Here is a 20,139-nt window from a genome sequence, read left to right on the forward strand (position 1 = left end):
CAATGGTCCGCAGCTCGGCAGCCATCTCGCCTAAGTGTCGTGCCATCCACCATCCCCTCCACATCCTGATGATAACACCAGCTCAGAACTATGTCACTTTAGAACCGTTGATTTAAAACGTACAAATTTAATGGTCTGTGGTTTGCTAAAATGTGTAATGCCAACATCTTTTTCTGGCCACTGCGCAGATTGTTTACAGTAACTTTATTAAAAGGTATCACCGTTTACTCCCAACTGGAACATTTTTAAATTAGGTTCTCTTTAGGTTCTCTCAGAGCTTTAAAGAATAACTTTAAACAGGGCCGAAAAGCAATCTGTCGCCTGTTTCACCTTTGGCCACATGCTGCATCCCTGATGGGAGTGATTGGGTGTGGTCAAATGTGTGCACCTATAATCACTTCCAAAAGTGACACCATGTGGTCCTGTTGAACACTTGTATGTCACTGGAAGGTGAGGGTGGGAAGTTAAACCACTGGAGGTCAGCAAAAACAAGATTTACTGGGGTCTTGAGGGTATACTGCAATTTGTTCCAGATAAATGGAGCACAAAGTCAAAAAGCAGCATTTTGCAGGTCAGCGCCAATCTGCACCAACAACTTCTGAGCATGTACAAACAGTACATGAACAACTCAAACTCTTTATGTGGTTAGAAATGTGAGATTAAAATAAAAGAAGTTTTGAAGGAGCTCTTAAATTAATACTTCAACTCCCCAAATCACCATTTGTATATCAGTTATTCTTCTTGTGTTAAGATGAATTCATGATGTTTTCTTTCGTGAACAAAGAATCCAATTATCTCTTCAAAGCTAAACTCCACTGACAAAAACTGTAACTTTACTGCTGGTCTACAACTGCCACGATCAAGTAGTTAGTTTGTGTTACTGTGTTGACTGTGGTGTTTTAAAAAGTAAACTCCTATTTCTTCATTTGTGGATTCGCCATTCACAGTGAAAGTTGAAAGTTTTCTTCACAATTCAGTGTAACACAGGGTGAGTAACTGATATAAAAATGGTCATTTGGGTGTGAAGTATTTCCTGCATGAAAAAAAAATATGAATCAGCACTATTTTGCAGGACCTGCAGTCTTTCTTTCTTCAGAAAATCTTTGTCTTAGTCAGCTATGTAATGGGATGAGGTTAAATCACATTGTTCTTGTAGCTCTTGTACTCTTTATGAATCTTGCTTTGTTTTTTGATCGATGTACTTTTGTGTAAATTTGGGTGAATTGTGACTTATCTTTTGAAAAAGTGTTTTTGAAGAATGTGAAAGAAAAACTACTGAAAAAGAAAAGATAATTACCCATGTGACCCATGTATATTTAGCACACCTGTGAGTGCTCATGTGATTCTGTTGAGCGAACCTGAAGAAGCACATTGTTCACTCTCTTAAAAAAATCACAGTAATTCAGTTCAGTGTGTGGTGGTTCTATCTTGATATGAAGGAACACACATTTTAATATAAATTATAGATTTATATAAACGATCAATTAATGATAATCTGCCCATGACTGCATGATATCTTAAATCAGACAGACATAATTTAGAGCCTTCTGTTTGGAGCATGTGGTAAATGACATTGTTTTCCATTTTGAATACAAATAGTTTGTTAAGAATAATTTACATACAAGCTACAGGCAAAGAAGTCTATAAAACAACACTAATTACTGTAACTCCCACTTAGGTCAACAGGAGGTTTGATTCCCTGTGGAATAGACACGATAAAACGCCTGCAGAGTTACAGTAAAATGCCTGTGGCTGGTTTTCTAGCCTGCTGCTGAAATAAATAACTTTGAATTTGTGTATTTTACAGTAGAAAATGTGATGAATATCTCAGAGCAGCTGATGTGAGACCGTGCTGTCTTGTAGTTCAGTTTGACACTATGATTATACTGATTTGTGGTGATGATTGTCATGATAATCACCTGTTTGCAACACTGATTACCTGTTGTGCTGAAATGCAACTTTGATTGGAGTAAAATGTTTCCAAAATTTACATTGCAGAACAGTTGTCTTGATTGTTAAAAATAGGTGTCAATATTTAAAATGAGGTCACATCAGTGGTTTCAGGGTTTTGTCAATACTAGTTATGATTTTTTATAAAATGCAAAACCCAACCCTCACCACTAGATGGCCCCATCAGTCCACCCTCCACCCCAGAGACTGCACCAGGCAATCTAGGGCAGGTAATCTGGAAATGGCCCTGCAAATTGATGGTTTATATAACAATCAATGCATTTAGCACCTAAGAGGATGGGCTGCAAATTCAATTTGATCGGACACAATGGCTTATATTTCATTTGAAGGCAGTAATGAAGGAGCTGCCATAGGCAAATGACTTAGTTTGCTGATGACTCAACAGGATATCACCATCTTCTTAAATGTTTAAGACTCTGAGGGGCGCCAGATGTCTGAGGCTGGATCCCCAGACTGCCCGGGCATCTGAAGTATTGGGATGATTTAAGGGACACCAGTGTGTTTCTAACTCTAAACTGGGGAGTGGAGAAGTAAAGGCAACAACAAGACAGATGATAGTTTATTGTCAGTGCCTAAACTGCGGCCGTGAAGAAAAAGAAGGCAGTTTCCATTTTGATTTCAGCTCCCCATCTGCAGCTGTGTTATTTCTCTTGGAGGCACGGATGAACTACCCAAATACCTGGTGTAACGTCTCCCCTGCTCTGTGTTTTGATGAGGGATAAAACAAAAATACTGCACTTCATCTATCACTCACTGCTCATGTGCACAAATAGCAAGGCGGGGATTAGGCTGGCATGCAAAGCAGAAGTGTTTGGATAGTTACTGTATATAATGCTGCAAAAACAAGAACAACTCAGACGCCTCCGAAGGAAATAGCAGCTAGACAGTCAGACTGATAGATAACTGGACAGATGAATGGATAAACAGAAAAATAATATGCTAGACTGTCAAAAATTGAGACTGACCCAGAGGGAAAACTATTCTGAGTTATAGCAAAGTCAAGTAGAACCAGACAGACGAGTGTAAACCCTAATCGAGACCAGCTGTGTCCTATACACTGGGCCAACTGGGATCAATGGTGAGCCTGAACAGAGCCTGATCACTGCCGTGTTCGTCATCATGTCTGATCATCTGCTGCAGAGGTCACTCCACTCTCACACACATTCACACACACACACACACACACACACACACACACACACACACACTTCCTGCTTTAAATCAATCCAAGTGCCGCTGCCGGGCCAGCCCTGGCTCAGTGCGGGGAGACGTCCACATATCATTATGTTACATTCTGCAGCCGCAGCAGAGGAGGCACAGGGACTGGATGCCGCCCTCACTCTGCCAGAAAGCCGTGGTCTCGTCGACCATCTTGGTTTTCCAAAAATACGGGTTGCCAGGGAGACGCGGAGCCGCAGGCAGAGCAGGGAGGGCTGAATGACACAGTTGGTTTCCAGTTCTGTGAGCTGATTACTGCTGGCTTTTTCCAACTGCCTGCCTGCTCTTACAGTACACTCTACTTCACTGATCCCCCAAAACTTTTCTTTCATGGCTGATGTAAATCAGCGTGTCGCAAACACTCTCTGAACCTACTGCAGATTCAATTAAATAAATATACTGTTGAATAAACACGTCTCTTCTTTACACCAAACAGTAATTACTGTGATGAAGTTATTTGGTGATAGAGTGAGGTTTATCCACAATATAGTAACAGTGCAGTGGGACTCACCAGAAAGACACTACACATTAGGGAGAGTGCAGCTATGTTTACATCACGTCTGTGCAAGTCTGTTGTAAAATGAAGGTTATGACTGTAAACTTCTGTAAATTCTGGGTGTATCTTCTTGTTAATGGCATTTTTGTGTCTACGTGACTAATAGGAACAACCATTTTGGAAACTGGTCCAATATTGAGTGTTCACACTGTCAATTCACATCTAAGTGCATGTTTTTACCACCAACAGGCTCAGGCCCCATAGACATGCCGCAGTTTTTGCACCCTTGAATTCATTGTTTTTAATGTAGATGCAAGGCACACACACTCAAACACCAGAGTGATGTCGCTGCGGATTCCCGAGTGCCTATTTTTCAACGGCTGCGCCCTGTGATAAACTGAGTTCAAGTCTTGAAACACAGCACCGCGCACCGCATATCATGTCACGGCAACCAACCAATCACAGCTGACAGGTATCTTTCCGTTCTTCCGTAAATATCAGTCTGTGATAAATATGGAGAGGAAGTTGATCATGTTAGTGCAGAGCTGCCAGAGCTTTTGAGGTTGCTTAGCGACCTCAGACGCAACCTGCCACGATTTTGAAATCTGGCACAGAAAAGGCACAAGAGTAGCACCCAGTGCACAAACTTGCATTTTGCAGGCAGTTAAAAACACGGCATGTGTACGGCCCCTCAGATTGTTATGTGTCTGGCAAAATTATGGAAAGGAGAACAGAGTAACATCCTTTTTCTTTAACCAGAAACAGCCTTGAAATTGCCATCGCCAAACCCACCACACTCCATTAAAATAAACAGCAATTTTAGCATGTATAGAGGCAGCATATTTTCACACCTAACTGGGTGAATTAAGGGTTTATTTAACCAAACCAGAGTTGGTGATTGTTGGAACACTGGAAAGACAAACAAAGTGAGTTTTATTTTGTTTCTGTTGACTCTGAATGAAGCATGTTTTACTGTGATAAAATTAATGTTTATTTAAATGGAGTCTGGTGAGTTTGGCAAAAGCGATTTCTGGGCTGTTTCTGGTTAAACTAAAAGGATCTTACTCTTTACCAAAAAGGTCTGTTTCTGTAGGGACATAAACTGCACAAACGGGTGTTTACATTGCAGCCTTTATCGCTGCTACTGTCTACAGCGCTTGCGCTCAAAACTAGACCATACTGAAAGATGGTGGTTCCCATTGGTCACCAAGCCACATAACATGGGGAAATAGGGTCCAAGTTGATTTTCCTTGGCACCTGATCACAGCCTAACCTTCATTAGTCTGATGGTACAGAATGTAAACAGTTAAAAGCTGTTTAAATGAATAAATGTGTTTTACATGATTATATAATAGCCAGAGATGGGCAACAGTTGGGGTGACCTCAAGCTCACCAGGTAGAGTGTGCGCCCCATATGGGCTGAGGCCTTTACAGCTGCACAGCATATCTTAAGCTGTACTATCAATAAAAAAAGGGAAAATGGCCAAAAAATAATCTTTAAATCTCTTTTATAATCTTTAATAATCTCAACTTTGAATGATGAATTGTTCTATTGTATATGAATCAGAAAATATGAACTAAAGTCAATTAGAGACCAAATTAAATGTATTTTGTGTTTTAAACCATCATCATTTTATAAAAGTCAACTATTTAATGTGGAATTTTGCATATGCTGCGGTGGATATCTTTAAGAAACAGGGATTATTATAGACACTGAGATAATAATAGCATGTTCCCATGTTCCCATGTTCCCTCTGTGGAAACTGAAATATCAGCAAATTTGCAAGTGCATTAAAATGCATACAGATACTGTACATACAATAACTGGTATTCTGCTTGACACTGCGTTGAGTGCACACAGTAAGTGAATCACCGCCCTCTTATACTCATTCAGCTTACATGATTCATTTGCAACATTTTTGGAGAAGTCAAGCTGAGAATATGCTAATTCACTTCCATTTTATGGCTCTTTATGAAAACAAATATGCTGCGGAGGCCACTGCTGTACTGTTGCAGCGTGCGTCATCGCCTGTAAGGTCAGTATCCTTCAGTGGCTCAGTAAAAATTCACTGCATTTATTGTACTTGCAGCATGAAGTGAATTTAATTCTCACTTCATACAGGATTCATGACGGAGGACCGTATCTGCAGCCAAAGCTATACAGTATAGATGTGAGAAAGTTCATTCAGAGTTCAGAGTTTATTAATTCTTAAAACTGAGATTTTATATCAGCTTGAACCGCTAATGGAAAATCTTTCTTACAACACAAGGCCTTTTGAGTATGTCTCGGGACTGCTAAATTAGCAGTTAAACACTAAATTCACACACTATTCTGTCTGAGAATCAATCAAACCCAAGATGAAGCGTAACGCAGTAAAGCTTAAAGCACTACGAGGTAGTTTTTATGAAAAATGAACCCTTTTCAACATGTCAGAATCTCATTAACCATTATAAAGCCATTTATCTGACGCTCTTTCATATTTGGTGTGGCTCCAGCATCAGACCAATCATGCAAAGTCTGGTGCAGGTGGGAATACCAACAGCCTGTCAATCACACACAAGTTGGACTGGTTGTTATTCCAGCACGCTGCAGGAAAGCAAATATATCCACAAAAGTAACATGAAATCAAATGAACCTTGAAACTGACATAAACCTGGAGGGGAGTGAGTTATTTTCTCCACAGTTGCGTCTTTTTTAGCATAAAATACTCCCTTGTTTTTAAAGGTTGCAATAAAAAATGTGTTCTTTCCTCTTTCACACACAGTGACGCTTGTGGTCAGCCTGAATTCTCATCAGCTGAAATGTGCTAAAGGAAAAAAGTATCCAACAAAACCGAAAGTTTACTTTATATAGATATAAAAAGATTTTCCTACAGCAACAGCAGTTCACCGTCGAGTGTGTCGGAGGGAAAGCTCAAAGTAACAGCAAAAACACTTTCAAAGAGCAAAACATTACCTCCAGTCCTGTGTTACGTGTCAGTTTTGGCGGCTCATCGTTGACTGGTATGACAGTCACTGAGATAGTGACAGGGAGGCTCCGGCGCTCAATCTCATAAGCCGAGGCAGAGAGTGTAAAACTGTCCTCTGTGCTCTCGGTGCTGTCATGCATGTAGTAGATGTGTCCAAGTTTCATCTGGGGAAGACAAAAAGGATCCAGTTGTCACTCAATTCTGAATCAAACGTGAATGGTAGGAAACATCATAAAATAGTCAGAGCCTGGGTGGGTCTGAAAGGTGGAATAAAATTTTACAATGTGACTGTGTCTCTGAACGGCCATATCCAAAGAACACTGCTTTTAACACAACACAAAGACATCATATCCTGGTTAACCTGGACAAACTCCACTGAGAACTGACACTGTTTCCATCTCACATTCTTTAAGTCCCTCTTCAGGCATGTTTTCAATTATATAAAGATACTTGTATTATTACAGATATTGTGTTTAACATGTTTTGTCCACCATTATAGTAAAAAAAACACTCTGAAAATGGGTTGGAAGCAGATCTAATCTTACACCCTCAATGAGAAATTTGCTTGCATAAGTTTCACCTTCTGCCTTCTCCAGCACTTCTTGCACTAGGGTGACCGGTCGAAGAGCAGTGCGTATCAAGATGACTAATGTTAACATTAGAGGAAACATCAGAGAGCATCAGTCATACATGTTTGAGCCTCGGTCAGACCCAGAACCAGTTGAGGAATCTGCTGTGTGTGTGCACCAAATTTAACGAGTAGCAGACGTATCAGAATGCTAAATGTAGTTAGCATCTTCTATTTGTTAATTTGTTAACTTGTTAGCTTGTACGCTAACTTGCATTTGCTGACACAAGTGTTAGTGTTTGTGGAACATGCACTATCTGCTACAGTGGGGTTTTTGGTAGACAGCAGAAGGAAGGTCCAGGGTCCGTTTTACATCCAAAAACTGCACACTTATGTTTACTGCACATATTTATGATAATATTTACATACTGGATCCCAAGATAGCGCCTATTCATTTCAACAGCCTCCTGAGACCTCAACTTTTGTTTGGTTGGCGTAATTATTTTCTCCTTGCTATTTGGGATCAGTAGGACATGATAAGTATAAAAAACTAAACATTGTCAACGATAATTAAGTCCCGATGTCCTCAAGCGAGACGACAATAAAGTCCCAATGTCCTTCAACAAGCTGATGATAAATTCCTTATGTCTTCAAACAAGTAATTCCACATCAAGTGTCGTAGCTTGTTGCTGTTGCTAAAATTGGTCAAATGTGTTGCCATATCAAACTACAAATGTTATTAATCAGAAATAAACAAGTTTCAACCATAAAATGTGATCAGCTTTTGGATCTTGTCCATTTTTGTGTTGGTATCGGCTGCAGACCGACTTGGCAGAGATGGCTGTCATCTTGTTTTTACATGGATTAATGCATTGTGCTCTTACTACCACTAGATGGCACAAAGAAGTGTCCACAAATGAGGACAAGAGGTCTAAGTTAAGCAGAATGAAGTGTAAGGTCCAGTAAACACAAAAATTGGTTCATTCATTGAGGCGGATGCACCGGGTCTCAGAAGGATAGAGTTGCGAGGGCCTCGTCCCGTATAAGTTTGCATATTAAAAGTGCTTCTAACTTCTGGATTTACTTCTGTGGCATGCAGCCTACTGAATATGTGCAGTAGTGTTTCTCCTGCTGGCAATGCCCGCAAGTTTCCACTCAGCTCATAGACTTAACATTGGGATAATGTCACTAATGTTTAAATGGCCTTTCTTGGCTCCAGGAAAGTTTAACAAATTTCAAACCGCCATGGATCACAAATTTAAAATAGATAGAGTCATAATCAACCTTGCAGTTCAAGGTGTCCTGTCAACAGTTTTATAGACGTCTCTTTTATAATGGTGGCCTATTGAAAGAACTTTTTAGCTGCAATACCACGAGTGGCCACTAGGAAAAATTGGCTGCTAGGCTGAGCAGTTGTGGCTGGTTTACTACAAATAGATGCTGCACTGACCTGTCCACTCTGTGCTGGGTGCAGGTTTCTTTGCTGCTGAGTGCTCTTCTCCCATAATATGTGTTTCAGCCGAAGAAGAGTGACATTTTGTTTAAAGAAACACCTCTTTTTCAACCTGGGCCCTATTTCCCCATGTGTATGTGTGCGTATGATTCATAGGTACAAATCGTTCTAAAATTGGTTCATTCATTGAGGGAGGAGGATGCAGCCGGGAGCTATTTACAGAGATAGCACTGCTGATCTGAACGGGTCAGTGGTGAAAAAAAGCACTTTTAATGTGCTTTTTTACTGACCGGTTCAGATCGCCCCGCTATCTCTTTAGATAGCATACTAAGCGTGGCTCCTCTGGCTGCATCATCTGCCTCAATGCTGGACCAATTTAAGAACGAGTTGTACCTATGAATCATACGCACACATACACATGGGGAAATAGGGCCCAGGTTGAAAAATACTGAAGTTATCCTTTAAGTGACGTACCTAATCTATCTTCCCAGCGTACATTTATATCTCAGATTTTACAGGAGTGCACAGACATCACCGCTTTTATAGAAGAATGTGAAAACACCTCTCTAGTGACAACCTTTACACAAACACAAGTCAGTATAGTCAGAACAGAAGAAAAACACATTTCTGAGTGGAGGGGGACTTTACTTTGAATCAAACATTTTGGTACGTATGATCTTTTTAGATGGCTTTGCCTCCCCTGATACTTGGAACACCAATAATTTTACTCATAATAGTCAGTTTGCTAATCATTCGGGGTGTAATATATAATGATTTCTGTGGCTCTGGGGGATCTAATTATCTCAGCTTTGGCCACTTTGCAAAGTGGTGTTCAAACATGTGGGTATTTACTAGATGGGATGTATCGAACAAAAATATGCTGTTGGGAACCCTAGGATCAAGAGTTTGGATCTCAACCCACACTGGGGACTAAAAGTCAGAAGATCTTGGCCTCGGCTACTTCAGCTTCCACCAATGTTTTATAAATCTGTCTCTTGTGAGCCCATCAACTTTATGGAAAGCAGTGAGTCACTCAAGTACCAATTTATATTCCTTTCTACCACCTATCATCTCCTTACACAGCACATAAGTATTTCTCTTTAGAACAAAAGTTGGTTCACTCAAACTGCTAACTTGCTTGATCTTTATAGGAAAGACTTTTAAACAGTGAGACATGCTAGGATGCTGTTTATTGACTATAGTACAGCCTTGAACACAATAGGCCTACTTCCAAATAAGGAGGTTACCAAACTACACCTCCTGGGGCTTTATGTGCACACCTGTAATTGAATTTTAGTGGGCGTGCACCGATCTATCGGCTCAACATGCTTTGTTGACCGCCATCAGCCTATTTGCAAATAACATGATATTCACTGACAGCAGAGGCTGTTTTCCTGTTGTGTAACATCAGGAAACTGTTGTGTAACTACAGGAAATCAAATAATACTGAGCGTGCCCCATGCCTAATAAATGGAGATGCAGCGGAACTGGTCACGTTTTGAGTTTTTGGGAGTGCCCATAACAGAGAGAGGAGCTCAGCTGGACCACTCTCACTTCAGCACCTCTACTATCTGAGGATAATATCGACAACTAGTCCACCCCCAAAACTGCTTGAGAAATTGTAGAACTATTAAGAGCATTCGGAAGCACTGCATAACAGCATGTTATGCCAACTGTCAGGCCGACTAAAAGCTCTCCATCCAACAGTGAACACAGCACAGGACATCAGTGAGGCCCATCTACAGGACTTAGACTCAATCTGCAACTCATGATGCCTGAGGCGGGCTCACAACATCATTACAGATCCATCCCACCCCAGCACTACTTGTTCAACCTCTTGTTGTCTGGAAGGAGATGCAGGAACACTGCAGTTTGGACGATGAAAAACAGTTTCCTCCTCTGGGCTGTGGTGCAATCAAATAATACTGCTTTTATCCCCCTCCCTCAGTGTGCAATAACTAGAGCAGGAGAACAAGCCCAGGACTTTTATATACTTTTTTATTTATTTATTTATTTATTGCACTATACCTTTTTTCTGAGAATACAGTAGTATGGACCGTGTCTCATTAGTTGTTCTAAACATAAATTTGATCTAGAGTAACACAGCATTACAGAATATAATCATGAATAATGCGAGCATGTATCTATAGTGAGTGTAAGTTTGCAGGAGACAGTACAAAGTTTTTTACAATGCACACTCAAAACTTTGGTTTTAAAAGGAGTGTATACATTGGGTTTTATTGTTTGACATTTAAAAAAAAACATGCTTTTTTGTTTTCTTTCCTTAGTTTAAATGAAAGTTAGCTAAGCTTAGCATATTTACCGCTCTTTTGTTACAAAGTTTCTTATATGGATTAAACAAACAAGATATAACGTGTTTAGAGCTGCTGGTACTTTCATTTCAGATGTTTGTGGACAGAGTCAGGTCAATTGTTTCACCCACCTTTTGGTCTTTGTGTTAAGCCCAGCTTAACGGTCTGTAGCCTCATATTTAACAAAAAAATTAAAGCGTGATATTAATCCTCTCATCTTTGGAGATAAAGCGAATAAGTGTATCTCCCAAACTGTCAAACTATTGCTTTAAAGGGATTGTTAGGATGTTTTTAAAGTGGGGTTGTATGAGGTGCTTATCCATAGCATGTGACGTCTGCCTCACTAAACTGCTACAGCCTACACACTTGCCATGTTCACACAGACAGTGTTGCTGCTGTATCTACTGTATTTCCACAGTTAAAAGCCGACACGCCATTCATTAATGGAGCCATGCAAGCCGAAACATAGTCAACAACACGGTCATGTAAATATTTCATGATAAAAAACATTGTATTAACAAATGAAGGGATTCTGTCCTCAGTAACATTGTCAGAGTGCTTTTATTTTGAAACAGAGGCAGAAAAGCTTGAGTAAAACAAGTATTTATATTTCTTATCTCTCTCCTTATATTACAGTTTCTTCAATTTTGAGTGATCTGGACAATGAAACTGTGATGAAAGCTGGTATAATGTCAATATGATTATCAAAAGACCTTGTATTTATATATGTGTATATATACATATATACATATATATATATATATATATGTATATATATATATATATATACAATATTTTCACTGCTTTACTTTGCCGTCAGACAGCAATTCTCATCTGGGAACTGCTGCCTTTATATCGCTCTCTTCAAAGCCAGACTCCATGAGAAAATGCTGATTTAACACAGCTAAACAAAGGAGCTGCTGCTCTCCTGCTGCCTTGATCAGTTATGTTGTGTTTGTTATTGTGTGACTTTGGCATTTAAAAGGGTTCATTCAGATTTACCAAAGTCACACTATAACACAAACAAACAAACTGATTGTGGCGGCTGTAGACCAGCAGCTCCTGTGTTCAATGAGCTAAAATTACTGTTTTTCTTCATGCAGTCTGGTGGCTTTGACGAAAGCATAGATAGGGAACTGAAGCCAATTAAGCCTTTCCCGCTGTCTGTGTCATCATATAGTGGTGGAAATGCTTTAAACATAGCATACACGTAAACCGATATTGATTTTGTCTCGGTGGCTGAAATATGTTTTGTTGCTGCCCACGTCCACAGCTGTACACTGCTGAGCTTCTGTGGCAGTACACCTGTCTGCTTCTCCAAACTGGGGCTTGCCGACCAATGTCTACTGTTTGTAATACATTTACTATGGGTAAATACCTTCTGAGGATCTGAACTATGCCTGTAAACCTCTATTTTGTTTTAGGAGATTTCTGTACCGTATATCTTTTGTTGTTGTAAACAGATAATATAAAGTTTTCAGTGGTTTGAGATAAAGGCTATAATCAGGTTTTAAAGTCTGGCAGCAACACATGAACAAGGAGAATCTCCCCTGTGGGACGAAACCTTGAGGGAAACCAGATGAACAAAGGAATCAGTCATCCAGTGTCAAGTGAAAAAACAGCACCTGCGGCCGAGCCAAGCCAACTCTGTTGACTTTCTGCATTCAGAGGAGGGATCTCAGCACCCAGCGTTTCTCAGTCCTGTAGTCCTATCTGGATCAAAAAATCTGCCTATTACCCAACATTTCACTTTGATACTTAGAATTGACAAAGACTTAGGATCCTTTTCTTCAGAAACAAGTGTTGGAACTTCGTCTTGACGAAAGCCACAAGCAGCTGTGAGGAGTGGACCTGCTTCAGAGAGCAGGAAGTGCCAAATGGATCCCATATGACAGGCATCCTTCTGGAATAACAACCCCCATCATCATTACTGATCAGGGAATGTCAGCGAGACAATCAGTCTGCTCCCTGGGACAATAAACAGCGGGTGGTTGTTGGAAATGTGGCTTTCAGATTTACCTTAAAGACCTAGCGTCAGTGTTTGATACTAATTTATTTTACTTTCAGTTTTGATTGATGTGAAACCTCAGGTTCTGTGCGCCTGCTGTATTTTGGAAAATTAGTAGTATAAACTGTAGAAGCTTGCTCGCTTTGTTCCGAAAACATTTTGTACTGTGTAAAAAAAATAAAGATGCCAGTGTGGACTTTAATAGGTTTCCACAGATGGAGGACCTAATTGGGACCCGATGGAGGAACTGAACCTGATTAAAGCGAAGGTGTATCGGAGCAAAGTATTTCAGATTTCCGTTTACTCAAGCTGGATCCTGCTCAGCATCGCACATGTTACTGAATGTGTTCATGACTATTGTGTTCAAAGCCGGAGTAAATCAGTCAGCGCTGTGGTTAACAAAAAAGCCTTACGTTGTATGACACAGATTCTTCGCTTATATGTGACACATCTGGGCCACATGGCACATAAAGTAACTTTACATTCTTGTGGTTGGTGTTCATGTAGATCTCCTGGTGTTCATGCGCACACTCTCAGTTTTTCTCACTGCACGCCCCCGGTGTCACTGTGCACTTACATAACCCCAAAGAACCACCTCCAGTGATGGCTTTAGCGCCATATTACGACACACCAGGAAGCCCAGTGTCCATTCCCAAGCTTAAAACAGCATTAGGGGAAAAAAAGAGGAGTACACACACAACCCACTTTAATTTTAAAACAATTACAGTCTGGTTTAAATGCTGCGTCAACTGAGGCTTGGACATTCTTCAATGTGGTCCTCATTTGGGACTCTGTTTCATTCTCTTACAGTAAAAGAAAACAGAAAACGTGCACACACACACGGCTCACATAAAAAAGCAGTAAAAAGAAAAGCTTCTCTGTGACATTTCCATGGCGGCACATGATGATATCTATGTTCATTTTTGACTCCTGGCTACCAACGTAATCGTTGCTACGCAGCAGACCCATTGGAGTCTCACATTGGGATCTTTCAGAAACAGTATGAGTGAGTCTGGCAGTAGCAAAGCGCGGGACGCTTGTGTGCACTCACACATTATTATAGGAATATACTGGGCCAGTTTATTTTGGCTCCAGGCGGTCCAAAGGCATCGTCAGTTTTTCCACAATGCTTCAGCAAAGTTGAGAGGAGCAGAGGCAGACTGGGGCTAGATGTAGGAGCTATAAGATATGTGTCTAACTAGCTCCAGTAAACTATGTGGTCCATTCAGAATGCATGAGGTTTGCTTTTTTTTTTCACCGGTAACTACTCATGCATTTTTAATATTTTCCTAAAGCTGAGGCCTCTGAACCGCATGGAGAGAGACCAGATAACTGTGCTGCAGCAGCAGCTCGCAGACTCTCCCTCCCCTCTCTCTGGTACAACACAACAAATCCAAAACAGCGCTGAGAAGTAACCGGGGAAAGTTTCATGGCGATGCCTCACTGTGGTAATCCTCATGAACAGCCACTGTGATCTACTCATGAGAGGAAGATGTTAAACTCCCTGGAGTTATTAAAACTGGATGAAATATGGATTATTGGATTTTTTTGCGGGGTCTTCTGGGAAGTTTTTGGTCTGGGACTGACAAAAATATAAATATAATTTCTGTCCACATGAAATTCAGGTGCTTTGAAGAAATGATTAATCCAATCTACTAAATCTCTCAGATGTTAGTTAGAGGATGCAGGGTTTTGGTGGGTTTGGAAACACACGCGGTACACATATGCTAACAATTTAGTGAAACCAGCCACATGGTGAATAAAAAGTAGGCAAGTTTTATTTTACAATATTCTGCCAATAAAGAAGGCAAAACAAATGTCAGAATTTTGAAAACAGCAAGAGAAACCATATGGTAAAACACAATTATTAAGGTTTTAAAGGTCCAGTGTGCAGGATTTAGAGGCATCTATGGTCAGAAATTGTATATAATATTCATAACTAAACATATAAGTTTTAATATTCTTAATATGTATTTTTTATTACTTTATTAAATATTGATATATTCTTCTCATTTCTCCTTGAATGAGTGTTGTATTATTGTATGGTTGTATTTCTTTGCTGTTTAAGGAACTGTTGCCCAAAAATTGGAGGCACAATAAATATTTGTGCCTTATAGTGACGGCAGCACAGTCAATGTAATCTGAATCAACCTATAAACATCCCTAACAGGTCTAACTGAGCATTCATTAATATGTTTTACAACAAAGCAGCCACTCTGCAGTGGGCTACTAATGATTATTTGGTACTTAAACTTTGCAGCGTTAGTAGTGAACGCAAACAAATATGTCCACTAACTATGAAATTCTCTAATTTCCTCTGAGACATTTTCTTTTTTGGATTTGGAATCAATAGCTGGCCTCATGAGGCAGATTCAAGACTAACCATTGCTGTTGAGATTCGGCAAATTTTAGGAAAAGGCGCCAGGCCGTAGATGTATGACGAACATAGCTGACGAGATCTTAAAACATTTTATTCTATATTTCTGTCATCATATAATTACGTACCTCTTCCCATGTAAAGTAGGTGACCTCATCTCCATCTAGGTAACGGAGGTCCCCATGCTGCGGCGGCTCCTCCACAACAAAGTCAATGTTTGCTGAGCTGTAGAAGGGATGTGTGATGTTAACGATCTCTGCGTTAATCGCCTTGCTGAGGCCTTCCTTCACTGTGAAATTGAAGGTCCGGAGGGGGATGAGGCGGGGCACGATGTTCACAGAGACGTGCAGGTCCTCCACTGTAGTGAAACCATTACTGACATCCACTGTGAAGGCGTCATTGCCCTGAAAGAGATGGATGTTCAAATATGTTATTTAAATAATAACAATAGACCTTGTACCTCGGACTCATCAGAGGCTGAGGTTGTCTTTTGTCTGATTTTACTCTCGGCGTGAATATGAAAGAGCTGCCACATCTGATTTACTACAACAAAATAAATGAATACTGAACCTGGATGGATGCAGACACGTAGAGAATGTGCCCCTGATCAATGTCCTCTTGAGTGAAGGAGTGAATGTAGTCAAGGACAGGAGAGGCCGTGCTGTCCGAGCTGTTTGTCAGCTTGACCACATGACCGAGACGAGGAGGGGCTTTAATGGTGAACACCATTTCTGTAGGCACAATATCAGCTTGGTCCACCTGAAAGGCAAAGATACACACTTTAAATTTATGATTCAACATCTGAATCATAAATAAATGTCTTTATTATGTTGTTTTTGTAGAATGATCATTTTAATGTGTTTTGTGTGTGTAGTGAAACAACCTTATTGCCACAATAAATGTTGGCATTGCACATTCTGCAAACCACAGATATGTAACATTTGTATGGTTGAGATGTAGCAGATATGTTTAAGAAAAAGATTGTATTTTAGCTTACAATACCCTGCCTTGTTGCCACAACCACTGCTGGAAATGCCACAATTGTCTTACCAAAAAAAACAAAACACCCATTGTCTTGCCAAAATAGCAGCTGAACATGCCATGATGTCTAGCTGGAAAACCCCTGGTTTTGGTGCCACAATCATCACTAAAAATTCCGCCAGTATCTTGCTAAAGAACACCCGGTTTTAGCGCAACAGTCACCACTAAAAAAGTCGACAATGTCTTGCTGAAAAACACCTGATTTTAGTGCCACAATCACCACTGAAAATGCCGCTAATGTCTTGGTTTTAGTGCCACAGTTGCAGCTGGAAATGCTACCATTATTTTACCAAAAAACACCCATTGTTTTGCCAAAATAGCAGCTGAGCATGTCATGATGAAAACACCTGGCTTTGGTACGACAATTAAAGCAGGAAATGCAGCCAATGGTTTGCTAAAAAAACACACGTTAGTGCCACAATCACTACTGAAAATGCTACTAATGTCTCGGTTTTAGTGCCACAACTGTAGCTGGAAATGCCGCCAATGTCTTACCAAAAAAACCCCACTAATTTGTCTGGTTTTTTTTCCCAAAATGGCAGCTTAAAATGCCATGAATCACCCAAATTTGGTGCCACAATTATCACTAACAATGCAGCCAATGTCTTACTTAAAAAACCCACGTTGTAGTGCCACAATCACTACTGAAAATGCTGCTAATATCCTGCTAAAAAACCCACCCAGTTTTAGTGTCACAATTGCAGCTGGAAATGCCATAATGTCTAGCTTAAAACAGTTGGTGTTGGTGCCACAATTACCACAAAAAAATGCAGCCAATGTCTCGCTAAAGAACACCTGGTGTTTGAGGTTGGCTCTAAAACAGAAATCCCCAACAATGTCTTACCAAAAACACCCATTTTTTGTTTGTGTTTTTGCTATAATAGCAGCAGAAAATGCCACAATGTGCAGCTGGAAAACATCTGGTTTTGGTGCCACAATCACTAAAAATGCAGCCGATGTCTCGCTAAAAAACACCTGGGTTTGGTGCCATAATAGCAGCTGGAAATGCCAAAATCTCTCACCAAAAACACCTAGTCTAAAACACCTAGTGCAGTTTGTTGGTCAGTGGGCTGCTGCTTGGCAGCCATCTCAGTTTCATGCCATCCACCATCCCCTCCACCCTATGATGACAAAGTCAGCTCATATACATGTAACTGAACTATGTCAGTGCAGAAAAGTTGATATGTTGCGTACGAAACAAAAGTTAAATATTCATACTTTGCACAAGAGTACAATGCCAGCATTTTCTTCTGACGACTGGGCTGTGTTAAATTACTCCACCTTGTTACTTATTGAACCTCAAAAGGCAGCACACACAGAAAAATGGCATGACTTTTAAAATGTGGTGATGATAGATGCTGTTGTCCTCAACCATGGAAATAAAGGAACCACTCACAGCTGACAAAAATAGCAGAAGGTTTTGCAACTGCCCCAGTGACAGTTGGCAAAACAAATCAAATAAACTAATAAAACTTTAAGAAAAAAGCATTCATGTGAAATTGGCAGCAGTGTTTCAGAGTTGGAGTTATATTAGACATCTGGAGCTGGATTCCATTTCTTATTTCATTTTAGCACAGAAACAGTATTGTGAGTTAATGTTAGTACACTACTTTAATTTGTTATGTATTAACTGCTAAAATAGGGCACTTCAACTTTAGTACAGTTTATACCTAATGGTACGAGTAAAGCATATAGTACCTAATTAGAACAGTGTGTCTGTATGGTGGAGAGAAACTTGAAAAAGACATTTGTGACATTTGGCAACATTTAAAATCATGCTGCAGATTTACACACAGGCAGATTTACGGTCATCCCACTGAGAAGATTTAATAAACACTCTGGAGCCTGAAGCCGTGGAGTGTTTAGCAGTCGAGCTTGCATTTGAGAATATTTCAGAAGATCGTACTACTTTTCATTTCATAGTAAGGACACACATTGGAAAAGCTCCCAGAAGCTGAGTCAATATTTTACCTGTTGTAAAGGCCATTCTGCCAAGGCTTTGTTCAATACATATTTCAGTAGTATGTGTACTGGATGTCTAGGTTCTGCTCCAGTCAATACTGCTATACTATGGTGAAATGAAAGTTTAAAAGAAAGAAAATTTCACTTCCAGAATTGTCCCTCATTATTCTACAAGTCAAGATATATATACAGAGAATGTGTTATGAATGGGCCGACAATTTAAACCTCATTAATTGCATTCAAGATGAAATGCAGGCAGGCTCATCTTATAAATTACAGTGGGCTTCAGGAAGCTCCTCGGGGGATACTTAGTGCTCTGTTTTCCACACTTAATAGACTGTAATTTAGTACATAAACTAGATTAAAAGCAGCAACTGCACAGTCATATTTAGCCCTGCTTTCATGTGGTTATAATGTAGATTAAAGACGGGGTTACAAAATGAGGCAGTATGCTCGAATGGGTCATGAGAAAGATCTATTTCACAAAGTGAAAATAAACTTGAAAAAGACAAAGACAATGTTCTGTCACATAATCCCCACCAAGATGCTTAAATTCTAAATACTGTCTTGATGAGTAAAAACAAATGTGTGCTTTATAAATTAAGGGTCTGCAAAGCAGATTTAGATTTGTAGATTTGTGAACTGTAACTCTGAATGAGTGGTTCCCAGACTTTATCCTTAAGGGACCCCTTTTTTTATTATCAAGTAAACTGACGACAGATTTTATGGATATTTCATTTTATATTCAATGTTTAAAAATAACAGTACTGAAACACTGCAACTGACCCCAACAGTGAAAACAATAACTGCAGGAAGTTTGTGTAAAATTAGCAATTTGGACAATTTTGAGTAGATTGTATTGATTAAATTTTGCATCACAGGTACGTTTTTCTGATATTTTTAGTAACTTTCTATACAATTCTGTCTATATTATATGTTGTTTTTTTTTTTTTTAGTAATCATACACACTAAATAGGTTTCATTTTTGTTCTCCTCCCTGACGCTTGGCCATTATTCTATTAGCTCTGTGGTTGTTTTAACTGGGTACTTTTCTAATGCAGAGTGAGGCAGTTTAGTTTTTTGTTCAGGTTCTCAATGTGCCCTTAACCGGTGACATTTTTTTTATTTTAATATCTTGAATAATAATCTAAACGTTGAAAATAAGAATTTAATTTAGTTTTCCTCACATAATAGATACTGAGATATAGGCCTACTGTATACCAATCAATCAATCCAATCAATTTTATTTATAAAGCCCAATATCACAAATCACAATTTGCCTCACAGGGCTTTACAGCATACGACATCCCTCTGTCTTATGGACCCTCACAGCGTATATGAATATATACCTTTTTTTTGCACCCTTAAAACAACCCTGTCTCCTAGAAATTGTATTTGTAAATTACTAAACTGTTTTAATAATTACTTTTGCTGCCTGGATTATGTTTAAAGATATACTAAGCAAGATTTTCCTGAAAACAATGAATAGACTCATACTGAAGTAATCCCTCTCAATCATCGCCTATGACCAACTAGAAGTGTGTGGCACTGTATTTTTCTGCAAAGACTCTGCTCTCTGCCTGTATTTTCTTATTATTTTCTGTGTTCAGGATGTTTATTGACGTCTACGGCTACTGCACTACAGTGAGGCTAGGGCTTCATTAAAAGGTAGCGACCAGATGCCAGACTGTAAGCAGCAGGCATCCAAGAGACAGCGCCAAGGCTGCAGACTGCAGATAATAATGGATGTAGCTACCATGATGT

At 39.7% G+C, this 20,139-nt stretch overlaps 1 protein-coding gene across 1 annotated transcript in view; it reads right to left on the minus strand.

The window, feature by feature from the left end:
- Positions 1 to 20,139, minus strand: part of cspg4 (chondroitin sulfate proteoglycan 4) — a 117,784-nt gene that overhangs the window by 23,153 nt on the left and 74,492 nt on the right. Inside the window, exons 4-6 of the mRNA XM_049573549.1 lie at positions 15,943 to 16,131; positions 15,501 to 15,776; positions 6,642 to 6,818 (exon numbers count right to left, since the gene is read on the minus strand). Coding sequence (XP_049429506.1) covers positions 6,642 to 6,818; positions 15,501 to 15,776; positions 15,943 to 16,131 — 642 coding nt within the window. The remainder of the gene's footprint in view (positions 1 to 6,641; positions 6,819 to 15,500; positions 15,777 to 15,942; positions 16,132 to 20,139) is intronic.

This window comes from Epinephelus fuscoguttatus, linkage group LG4, assembly GCF_011397635.1.
Source record: "Epinephelus fuscoguttatus linkage group LG4, E.fuscoguttatus.final_Chr_v1".
Taxonomy (NCBI): Eukaryota; Metazoa; Chordata; class Actinopteri; order Perciformes; family Serranidae; genus Epinephelus; species Epinephelus fuscoguttatus.